The sequence below is a fragment of the Erpetoichthys calabaricus genome, chromosome 13 (genome assembly GCF_900747795.2).
Source record: "Erpetoichthys calabaricus chromosome 13, fErpCal1.3, whole genome shotgun sequence".
NCBI lineage: Eukaryota > Metazoa > Chordata > Cladistia > Polypteriformes > Polypteridae > Erpetoichthys > Erpetoichthys calabaricus.
Genome location: NC_041406.2, coordinates 134,322,558 through 134,335,159, shown reverse-complemented (window position 1 = coordinate 134,335,159; position 12,602 = coordinate 134,322,558). Strand labels below are relative to the sequence as shown.

At 38.1% G+C, this 12,602-nt stretch overlaps 1 protein-coding gene across 1 annotated transcript in view; it reads right to left on the bottom strand.

Annotated features, from left to right (window-relative positions):
* The window catches only part of col14a1a (collagen, type XIV, alpha 1a), a 504,124-nt gene that overhangs the window by 90,784 nt on the left and 400,738 nt on the right, over positions 1-12,602 (bottom strand). The window contains 4 exon segments of the mRNA XM_051935518.1: positions 6,844-6,887; positions 6,890-6,938; positions 7,311-7,364; positions 7,745-7,831. Of these exon segments, the coding sequence (XP_051791478.1) occupies positions 6,844-6,887; positions 6,890-6,938; positions 7,311-7,364; positions 7,745-7,831 (234 nt within the window).

Below are 12,602 nucleotides of genomic sequence, written 5' to 3'. Positions count from 1 at the left end.
CAGTTCAGGTGTGTAATAGAAACCACAGCATAGAGAGAAGTGTGTACATTGTAACAGGTACACACGTTGTAAATGTAAGAAAGACGATCCTTGCATGTATGTGAACTGTTAACATTTGAATCTTATAATTGCATATAGCGCTGTCTTATTCAGTGCGCTTATTCAGTGCACGCAAGAACATGCAGGTGGCCAGCTGCTGTGTGCTACAACATGCTGGCGGTGATCAACACACATTTAAAAAAAAGAAACAGACAAATATATGTGACCTTTTGATGAAATCATTTTATGACATGAATAGTACCAATCAGAAAACATCATCAAAGTAATGCAATATTATTTGAAAACGAACATCGTCAGATCGGGTGTGAATTTATACTGTGGTGCTGTTAAGAGTCAGATCAGAAGCTGAATAAGCTGAATAAGCTCCTGTTCTGACTCTAAGTAAAAAAGCATGAATTAATCAACAGAAATAACATTCTGTGATTTCGATCGACATTTTAAACTTAACGATTTACAGTGCATACCAATTTATAAATTTTCTGTCCGTTTGAGATTACAAAGAAAAAAAAAAACACTTCCTCCCTAGCAGGGAATCGAACTTGGGTCTCTAAGGCACGGCAGGTCTACTGTGCTCTGAGTCTGCAAATCTTAGTATTACACCACGGAAGGTGTTATGTTATTCTTGAACCTTTTGTGAAAGTGTTTATTTGATGTTTGGAGGTCAGGCTTCACACATTCTATAGTTTATGCCTACATTTCGTAACATTTATTACTACAATATGAAAAAGTTTCTGTTTTAACAATGTGTTTACACAGATTACTGTAGAAACGGAACACACATGAAATGCGCGTGTTCCAAATAACAATCTATTATTTCCACTGTAAAACTCCAGCAGTTCAGTCACTCCCAGATAATCAAACAAGGCATGAGCTGGGAAAACTTAGTGAACGTTCTGCAACGGTGGGGGATGGAATAGCTGGCTGCTTGTTGCTCGTCTTAATCGGCACATTTAGAAGACAAAAGAGAGGTGAGAACAGTTTTAAGGTGGGCCTGATCTACGAGCTTTTTTTCAACAACAAAAATGTTATTAAATGTAACAGAAACATGCAAATATCTTCACATGACCAGAGTAACCAGGCATAGCATGGTGGTTCAGTTATACAGTGCCCTATACATTAGTTTTCCTTTGATGTAAAACCTCAAGCAGTTTATGTGAGGTATACAAACTGTCAATGTGTTATATGGTATCCTTGGTCAAACACACGGTCCTATTTCTACATAATAAATAGACCAAAAACTTGTCAAGGACTATGTTGGGCCCGATATAACGGAGACCTAGCTTTCAAAATGGAATCCTCTGGCGAATGTCTCGTGTAGTGAGTCACACCTTCTGCCCAGTTCAAACCTCTAAAGCTGATCATCTTTTGTAATCAGGAAATTGTTTGTTAGTATTTTCATCTCTCTGCAGGTTTTCTTGTACTAACATCCAGACTTCTTTAAACATTGAAATGTTCTCAGACAAACTAGGGATGCTTAAACAACTTGAGGCAATACCCATTCAATTATTTTGAAATCCATACAAATATTCAAAAGGAGATATTCCTATATCAGAATGATACAAAAAGTTTCTGGGAAGTTCATCCTACAGCCAGATATTACTCCAGGCATCATAATTATTTCATCCTATACACAGTAGAAATTTTACCAAGTCTCTGTTTACCCACTCTGTTCGTCCATTTGCTTGAGAGTGATAACCAGAAGTCAGATTTAGAGTACACTCTAAATTATCATAGAATAATTGCTAGAACCTGGAGATAAACTGGTAACTTCTATCTGAAATTATTGATGAAGGAAAACCATAGGGCTTAAAACATATACTGTTCAGTTGTTGGAAGCTTTTTAAAAGCTATAAAATGTGCATTCTTGGAAAAACAATCAAATATTATTAATATAGGTGTAATATTCTGTAATGTTGGAAGATCAATAATGACGTTTATGCTGATACATACCCAGGGTCTGTTGAAAGCAGAGATGGGTTGTAACAATCCTATTGGATAACCTGAAACAGATTTAAACCTGGCACAAACTTCACAAGCCATTTTACCTCATCATCCATCCATCCATTTTCCAACCCACTGAATCCGAACATAGGGTGATGGGGGTCTGCTGGAGCCAATCCCAGCCAACACAGGGCACAAGGCAGGAACCAATCCTGGGGCCTCATGTATAAACGGTGCGTACGCACAGAAATGTTGCGTACGAATGTTTCCACGCTCAAATTGCGATGTATAAAACCTAAACTTGGCGTAAAGCCACGCACATTTCCACGGTAACTCATATCTTGGCTTACGCAATTTCTCCGCTCGGTTTTGCAGACTGGCGGCACCCAGCATCAAAGCAGTGCTACTGTTCCTGTGTGATCACCCTTTCTTTCTTAGCTCCACATTCCTGACGCTGCTTTATAAATACACTGAAATTAACTGCATATTGTTTTTAGTGTAATGCATCTGATTGTAATTAACCTGTAGCAATATAATGGTCCAGGGAATAGCCATAGTATTCCAAATACCATAACTGCTTTAGCGTTGTTACGCTCACTGCATCTTGTTCTTCTTTTTGCTGCTCCCGTTAAGGGTTGCCACTGCGGATCATCTTTTTCCATATTACTCTCACTGCACCACTCGAAGTATTTATATCACTGTATCTGAGTGTGAATCACAGCAGCAGCTGATCGGAAAGAGAATTATCGGTATACAGTTTCAAGTACACACTACCTCAACCACGGCAAAAAGCGTCAAAGCCTTTCCTGTACGGACCTCGTGTTTCAGAAACAGTTTCATCCCAAGAACTATAAATGCACTCAATCAGTCCATCAAGTGCTCCTTGTAGAACTGTTTGTACTTATAAGTACAATTACCTCACTGTAAACTTACACTACAGTTATAATATTGCACAACCTGCGCTACTTTATAAAGCGCGTATGATGACAATATCATTTTAAGATGAAATGCAGCAAAATATGTTGCTTATAGTATACAGATAAAACTTTAACTTCATTTAAATAATCTGCATTGTTAATAATTAAACATGTGAGGACACGGTGCCGCAGCGTATAGCTAGTTCACAGATAGCTCCTGCCTTGCGCTGTATTATTGCTGGTGCTGACGCGACACTGGAAGGATAGACGGATAGAATAATTAAACATGTACTACAAAGATATTTCAATGTTCCTTAAAAGTTTTGAAGAATCGCCGTTCTAAGCTTACAGATGGCTTAATGTCTATTACAGAGCTGATTGTGTGGCAATTGGGTATTTGGAGAAAGAAAAGTACGTTTGAAAGAGACAGTGCTTCTGTAATAAATTATTTCATCGAAGGTCGCACATGGCGCAGCAAGCCTCTTGCGTGAGATATGAACAATCACTGCGCCACCGTGTTCCCCATGTTTAATAACATGCTTTCATTGCTATCATCATGAAAATTATATCACGTATACATCTCAGTATTTTAATTAGTCAGAGAGCTGTAATATCTCGAATGTAATGGATTCTGTGTCCTGTCAGAGAAAGAGAAAGAACGGAAGCACGTAGTGATTCACACACATAGAGCACATAGAAGATCAAATACAGAACAAAGCATTTAATGTGCTACTTGAGAAACTAGTAAAATAAATGATTTTAAGATGAAGTTTATGATGTTCTACTTTAATGGCAAAATAAACTACGTGATTAAAGTGGAAATTTCGAGATTAAAGTTGACATTTCGTGCTTTTTTTCCCACTGTGTGCCAATTTTTTTTTGTCTGTACCCTAATAAGCTTTCATATGACACTCAGACGGTAGGCTACGAGTCGCCTTTTCATGGCGACTTTGATATGTGATTTCTTTTTTATTTTGGGTACTGTGCGACTTTGTGAACTTGATCTTTCAAGTTTCTCCGACACTCTGTCACTCGATCAACTTTCTTTTGTTGATTATACCACTGTTTAAACCAACAAATAGTACGTTTTTCCTTTGCCTCCACTTGGTATTCGCTGAAATTCTTATATTTTCCCCTGTGCTTTTCCCATTGACTTTTCACAGAAGACTATTTATATTGATTTGCATATTCAAAGAGGCATAATTCTGGGAGGAGTTGGGGCGGGCGTTACTTTTCACGCTGATCGGGATTTATGTACAGTAATCCCTCGCTATATCGCGCTTCGCCTTTCGCGGCTTCACTCCATCGCGGATTTTATATGTAAGCATATTTAAATATATATCGCGGATTTTTCGCTGCTTCGCGGGTTTCTGCGGACAATGGGTCTTTTAATTTCTGGTACATGCTTCCTCAGTTGGTTTACCCAGTTGATTTCATACAAGGACGCTATTGGCAGATGGCTGAGAAGCTACCCAACTTACTTTCTCTCTCTCTCTCTTGCGCTGACGTAGGGGGGTGTGAGCAGGGGGGCTGTTCGCACACCTAGACGATACGGACGCTCGTCTAAAAATGCTGAAAGATTATCTTCACGTTTGCTATCTTTTGTGCAGCTGCTTCCTGAAACGACATGCTGAACGGTGCTTCGCATACTTAAAAGCACGAAGGGCACGTATTGATTTTTTTATCTCTCTCTCTCTGTCTGCTCCTGACAGAGGAGGTGTGAGCTGCCGCCTTCAACAGCTTTGTGCCGTGGTGCTTCGCATACTTAAAAGCCAAACAGCACTATTGATTTGTTTGCTCCTTTGAAGAGGAAGATATGTTTTGCATTCTTTTAATTGTGAGACTGAACTGTCATCTCTGTCTTGTCATGGAGCACAGTTTAAACTTTTGAAAAAGAGACAAATGTTTGTTTGCAGTGTTTGAATAACGTTCCTGTCTCTCTACAACCTCCTGTGTTTCTGCGCAAATCTGTGACCCAAGCATGACAATATAAAAATAACCATATAAACATATGGTTTCTACTTCGCGGATTTTCTTATTTCGCGGGTGGCTCTGGAACGCAACCCCCGCGATGGAGGAGGGATTACTGTAGTGGAAGAACGTGAAATTTTGCGTGCGCACAGATTCCTGCATCTGGATTTTTCTGTGTGTACGCACAATCCCGCTTTTGTGCTTACGCCATGTTATAGTGTGAGTTCTACGCACGGCGTTATACATGAGGCCCCTGGGCAGGGTGCCAACCCACCACAGGACACACACAATCACACCAAGCACACACTAGGGCCAATTTAGAATCGCCAATACACCTAACCTGCATGTCTTTGGACTGTGGGAGGAAACCGGGGCGCCCGGAGGAAACACACGCAGACATGAGGAGAACATGCAAACTCCACGCAGGGAGGACCCGGGAAGCGAACCCGGGTCTCCTAACTGCAAGGCAGCAGTGCTACCACTGCGCCACCGTGCCGATTTACCTAATCATATATCAGTGAATTGCAGCAAATGCAGTAACTCAAATCGGTTATCTTGACTGGAAAAACTGTATATCAGAGAAACTTATTAAGGTCACAATTACCCCATTCAGTTTTCCCTTTGACTTCCAGATAACAACCAGAGGTAATATTAATGGAACAACCCTAACTTTCACAAAAGAAACTCCAAAATTGGGAAACAAACTGAGTTCCTCAATCTGAAGCACTGTATGTTAGAAAACCATGCAGGAACACTGCCCTTTGTAGGAAGATATAAGATAACTCTCTGGCTGTTTGTAACTCCTTTAATGGAATAAAATGAGTATATCTTGAGAGTCTACCTACCACAATTAAAAGTGTCTTAAATCACTTAGAAGAAGATAAGTCAGTGATAAAATCCATTGGCAATGTCTCCCATGGTTGTGGAGGATCAGGTAAAGGTTTCATGAAACCAGCAGGCAAACCATGAGATGACTTAGCCCTGCAACAAACCTTACAAGCTGCAATGAAATCACAAGTATCCGTGGACATTTTAAGCCAGCAGAAATACTCTTTTATTATTTCCAAGGTTTCCAGGCTGGACAAACATTAAAAAACCTATGCACCCACATCATACACTTCCTTTCTTAATTCAGGAGGTACATCATATTTCCCAACAGAAATTTTGTCTTGTTTAGATATATTATTTTGTGTAGTCTTCACTTTGTACGAAAATTCATCAGAGGACAAAACCACTGCTTCACCCAAAAAATCTCTGGAGATAGAACTGTCTCAAGATGCATTTAATCTTCTAGTTTAGCTTAAAAATCAGACTTAGATCTCTCATTACTGTCTTTTACTTCTGACTACTGGAATCATTTTTGGTTATGAAAAGTCTTGCTGTCAAACTTTTGCTTCCAACATGCAAGAAAACTCCCAATTTTGTCATGGCAGATAACTGGTTATCTATAATTTATTGCTGAATACATCTGGTGCCATTTGCGACTCAAGTGAACAAGGTCAAGTAATGCCTAGAATACCTCTGTTCTAAAATTCTAGATGTCTGTTGTTCCATGGTGCTTACTCTTGCTCTTCTCATATTGTCTTTTCTCCAGTGCCTTTTACATTTCCTTTCATAGGTGCTGTGTTTAGGTCGGTGGCCCCTCCGTATAATTACATTTTAACTAATCATTGTCCTTACTACTCAGGATGGGGTGGGGTAACTTTTGGGTCAGAATGTTGGTTTTGTTTGATACCTGACTGATATATGTGCAGTGGACTTCACAGTTTATACTGTATATTACAAAATTATTCATAAGTATAGACTACATTGTACTTAGTGGAAAAAACATTAAAAGATTTTGAAGTCTCGCTTTTAATAAGTAGTATTATAGACAAAAAGTGTTGCATATTCTTTTAATGATAATAAAATAAGCTATGTCTATAATAATGAATGCCACATTTAAAACTCTTACAGTAGGTCCTTGTATAGAATGTCCACTTGGTCCCTGAGGTCCTGAGGCCCCTGTGGCCCTGGTGACCCAACTTCTCCCCGAGGTCCTTCAGGTCCCTTTAAAGCAAGAAAAACAAGAATGCATGTATATAAATTGTTGCATGCATGGCCTCAAGGTAAGACAAAACAACTTAATCACATATTAGACTGTCTTAGTCTTGAGACTGTACAAGGTATGAGGGAATAATGAGTGATATACAAGTTCATTAGACAGCATACTCAAGCACACACTCAAACAGGACTTCATGCTCTTCAAATTAGCCCATTTCAAAAAGCTCTTCTATTATAATTACTCTATACAATATACAGTACTTCATTGTTAAATGGAATGCTGGGAAATGTACAAGCAACTTTAGAAAGACGGCTTCTTTACAGCAGCCGAATTTATCAAATTTTTCATCTTTCTCAAAAGCATTAAAAATTACTCACTTGTGGACCTAATTCTCCACGTTCCCCTCTTGGACCTCTGATTCCTGGCCCACCCTATCAAGAAAAAAAGTACAAATTTACTATAAGCTACATTTATTTAATTACTTCTAGCAAAGAACTTAATATTGAGGTAACATAACAATGTGTAAAAACAAGAATATACAATAAAATACAAATTATATTATTGAATAGCGCTCTTTATTGAGTGTAGGAGCAGAACATTTTGAACAATTTTCAATTAAAATACATGACCTAAGGAGTGAAAACCAAGGGATGGAGGTACAGAAGAAGAGAAATGCTGACCAAAGGATTTAAAATGGTTACAGCATATTTTTGAAAATTAAGTAATATATTTAATTGGTGCTTTTCAAGTTGGAATACAAGTTTTTAATAAATACTCTCATCCAAGGAAAAAAAGCTGTGTAAATCCTTACTGGTGGTCCAGATGGCCCTGCTGGACCTTTGCTGTCTTGAGAGCAGGTGCAGGCATGTGGCAATGCAGAACAGTTCTCTTCAATTCTCTAGAATAGAAGCAAAATTACCATGACAAAAATATATACAAAGTAAAAGTATCTATAACATACTTACTTATGGATCTTTATGGTTCACTTGTGATAAAAACACTTTAAAATTATTACTTTTTTTACAAAGCCTTTCTTAATTCATTGTGAAGTACTGAAGTGTCATCTGCCTACATGTTCTGCTGCTTGTCACATGGGTTTCCTCTACAGACTCTGAAGATTAAAATCGCTGAATAGATTGAGTACTGCAGAGATGTAATTACAATTGAAGTAAAACAATGGTTAAAAGTGATGATCAAAAAAAAAATTTATAGAAAATTGGAAACAGTATTCGAGTGCACACTTCACTCAAGTGGAGACTTCACACACTTAATTTTTGGAATGACTAATTAAACTCTGGGCAGCACGGTGGCGAGTGGTAGCGCTGCTGCCTCTCAGTAAGGAGACCCGGGTTTGCTTCCCGGGTCCTCCCTGCGTGGAGTTTGCATGTTTTCCCCATGTCTGCATGGGTTTCCTCCAGGTGATCTGGTTTCCTCCCACAGTCCAAAGACATGCAGGTTAGGTGTATTGGCGGTCCTAAATTGTCCCTAGAGTGTGCTTGGCCCGTGTGTGTGCCCTGTGGTGGGCTGGCGCCTTGCCCAGGATTTGTTCCTGCCTTGCGCCCTGTGCTGGCTGGGATTGGCTCCAGTAGACCCCTGTGACCCTGTATTAGGATATAGCGGGTTGGATAATGACTGACTGACTAATTAAACTCTCATGTCAAATCTGCAAGCTGCTGCACATACTTATAGTGAATTCAGGAAATATTCAGACCCCTTCACTTTTTTGTAATAATAATAATAATAATAATAATAATACATTTTATTTATACAGCGCCTTTCCCATGCTCAAGGCACTTCACAGAGTTCAAGATAGAATGGCAGGGTATACAGTATAAAGCATTTTATATTACATTTTAAATGGGTAAATTTGCAATTTATACAGGTCAATATACACTCAGTTATTCATAATGACAAAATAAAAACATGCTTTCAGAAAGGTTTGCAAATTTACTCAAAATCAAAAACTGAAAACTCTCAATTATATAAGTATTCAGACCCTTTGCTGTGGCACTCCAAATTGTGCTCAGGTGCATCCTGATTGCTTTAATTTATTCATGAGGTGGGTCCAGAATTTCACTGGAGTCCTCCTATGAAAAATTTAATTGAATGGGCATAGTTTAGAAAGGCCTGCGGTGGGTTGGCGTCCTGCCTTGCGCCCTGTGTTGGCTGGGATTGGCTCCAGCAGACCCCCGTGACCCTGTGTTCCGATTTAGCAGGTTGGAAAATGGATGGATGGATGGATATTTGGTATACACATTGATTTAGTCTATTAATCTTTATTACTTTGTGTTTGTTTTACATATGCACTACCTATTCAGCTGTGTTTGGCTTATGAAATGCGTTGACTAACTGGTTAATAATCCCTGTACAATATATTTGGACATTTTGTTGGGTTATTGAACTTGCTAATAATCGTGAAATTGGTTCAGGAATCAACTTTTCTCAACTTCTATTGACTTGAGACAACTGCATTATAATTTCATTTGTCCTCATCTGTCTTTCTCCTTTCACATGTGTAGAAGTCATTTGAATGTATATATTTTACATACTGTAGGTTCATTTTGAGCTTCCTTCTTCATTGTAATTTTTTTTCACTAAAATACATATCATATGTATGCCATCTTTTAGAATACAGTAAAACCTTGATTATCTGTCACTCAATTAACCGTCAGGGCAAAAAAAAAAACCTTCTACCTATTACTACTGCCACACGATACGCTGCAAGCACTGCACATTGGATGCAACAACTCTCTATTGTGCTAACATGTAGTGCTCTTCCTCAGTACCACGTGTCATGCCGCATTTTGAAATCACAGTGTCAGTTACATACCTACAGTTTTATTAGCATTTCATAGCTTTTCCCTTTTGTTATAATTAATCTACTATATGTTGTAATGGCCGATAATCATATGCGTATGGTATTGGAATTGTCACAAAAATTGGAATTACTAAATGTTTATTAAAACGGCAAAAACACTTCAAGTATTGCTTAAATTTACAGAGTAAGAAGAACAACAGTGAACGGTATAAAGCGTGATGCCGACAAAACTGAATAACGTGACAAAAATGGAAACCACCGATGGCAATGTTATTCTCTATTAATGTTAATGTTCTTCTACATTGTATTTTTCTTTTTAAATTCTGTAATGTTTTGTTAATATATTGTGACATGCAGGCAGCTTGTGATGCACTGTACAGCACCAGAAAGGGCACAATGCTGTGTAAGGGACCCAGTCCTGTGTGAAGGGCTTCTGTTCTATGAGGGGCAGACATGCCTCTTAGGAGATGAGTGACAGGAGAAGTTAGGAGAAAACATAAGGTGCGGCGGAAAGAAGGAAGGTTTGAGTAGGGAGTCAGGAGACAATAAGCAGGAGTGTTTGCGGTATAGAAAAAAAACAAAACATGAGTAGCAGGAGATAATTATCAGCAGGGAAAGCTTTCTTTTATTGGTTTGGAGATGTGCTCAGTATTCCAGATAACAGAGTATAGGACAGGGCACTGTTTGTTACAAAACAAAGACTCCAAGTAAAATGCAGAAAACTGCAATAACTGCATTTGCTGGTTATTATGATATTACATAAATTAGTTAATTTTGTTAATATGATATTATATTTTGTTAATATAGTTTTTTTAATAATTACAACTATTCACTAACATAATCTACTGTATATCATTTATAAAGTAGCTGTTCTGTTATCCGTCTTTTCTTTTTCAATCATGGCCTCAGTCCTGACCCCTGATGGTGAGGTTTTACTGTATTACAACACTACAAAAACTGTGATGAAAATAGGTCATTTAGTCAACAACCTTCTGTAATCTATTCACTGAGATGTAACATTCAGTTGAGATTTGAAGGTCCTGAAAGTACTACTCTCCACCACACTAATTTATGCCATGTGAAGAAAGACTTTATTTTAAAGTAAAAACTGGGATTTACTGTTCTAATTCCTTGTACAATTGTAACACTTCAGTCATGTCCCCTATTAATCTCTGCTTGGTTAAACTGAATAGGTTGAACTCTTTAGGTCTCTCCTCATAGCACATGCCTCTATACTGCTGCTTAGTCATTTTTGTAATATTTATACCAAAATTGAATACAGTACTCCATTAGTGGCCTCACTAGGGCATCTATGCAACTTAAGCATAACCTCCCTTGTTATACATCTTAGTCATAACCACCCTTGGCTTATACTCCACTCATAATGAAATATAACTTTATATCCTATTAGCTTTGTTTATCTGTTCTGTACAGTGCACAGATGTACACAGTGGTGAGTTCACTATGATCCTCCCATTGTGTATTCAAATCTAACATTTTGCATTCCTACATGTAATACCTGACATTTACTTAAATTAAATGTGCTATTAACAATTAAGCTGATTCTAAATTATTTGTGCCTCAGGCAAGTTTGGTACCATCCTCAGCTTACCGAATATATTATTGTCCAGATTGTTTATGTACAATAAAAAGGACACCACTTTTAACATCCTGTATTTCTTAAAAAGTTCCCCTCACAATTACCCTACGCGTTCTCCCTTGAATTCACACTTCTTTTGATCACTAGCCTCTCATGTGATACATTAACAATAGACTTCTGATAATCAAGATAAGTAATATTACATGCACCTATCTTATTGCATGCTTTTGTTGCTTCCTCGCAGAATACAATACAAAGTTGAGTGACTGACTGACTGACTGATTCACTCACTCACTCACCCATCCATCAAACAGCATATTACTAAAACACAAACTTCCTTGTTTGAACCCATGCTGAGTATTTGCTAATATTTATGTTTTAGACTTGTGATTATCGATCGATCTTTTCCTTAATAATTGCTTCCATTAACTCACCTGTGATGCATGTTAAACTTACTGGATTATAGTTACTTAGATCTGTCAAACCACTCTTTTTATAAAATGGGATAATATTTGCTAGTCTCCACTCTAAGAATTTCTTTAGTGTGCAGAGATTTAAAAAAAATGTTTCCCAAGGGTTTATACACGCACTCACTAACTTTCTTAACCTCCTTAGTGTTAGACCCGAGTGTCACTTGGCCTGTAAAAACAGTGCAAAAAGCATTAGTCCCAATAATCCCCCTGGCAACTGTATAGACATGTCTCACGTAAGCGTTAGACCCAACTCGGCCTTGAAAGTGCCAACAGCGTTAGTGCCGAGCACTGCTCGGGAATGAGGTAGGCGTGTCTTGCGGTGTAGACACATCTTCTCCTAGCCTCATAATGGTGTCTCATAAAAATGTTTTTCAGCAGCCCAGGTGATGTATGCTCTTGACAGGGATATGAGCAGTGATGATGAAGTGAATATGTCTTCAGGAAGTGAAACTGAAATGTGATTCTCGTGTCAGTCGCACACATGCAGTGTGCTGTTCAAAAGTTGATCAGTCTGGAAAGAAAATGTGCAAGGAATCATGCTACTATTCTCCCGTGACACTGGATTGTATATTTCACCGTTCTTCAAGATATTCCACATAAACTACTCATTTTGACAGTATAAACAGTATTAGCATTATTTTTATTATTATTATTCATCATGATTATTATTTGAATCATCATTATACTTTCTGCACTTCTAACTTTGCACTTTTAGTGTTTTGCATGTTTTACAGTAGAAAGATCAGATTTAATAAATATGTAAATTTTCAAGCCAAAA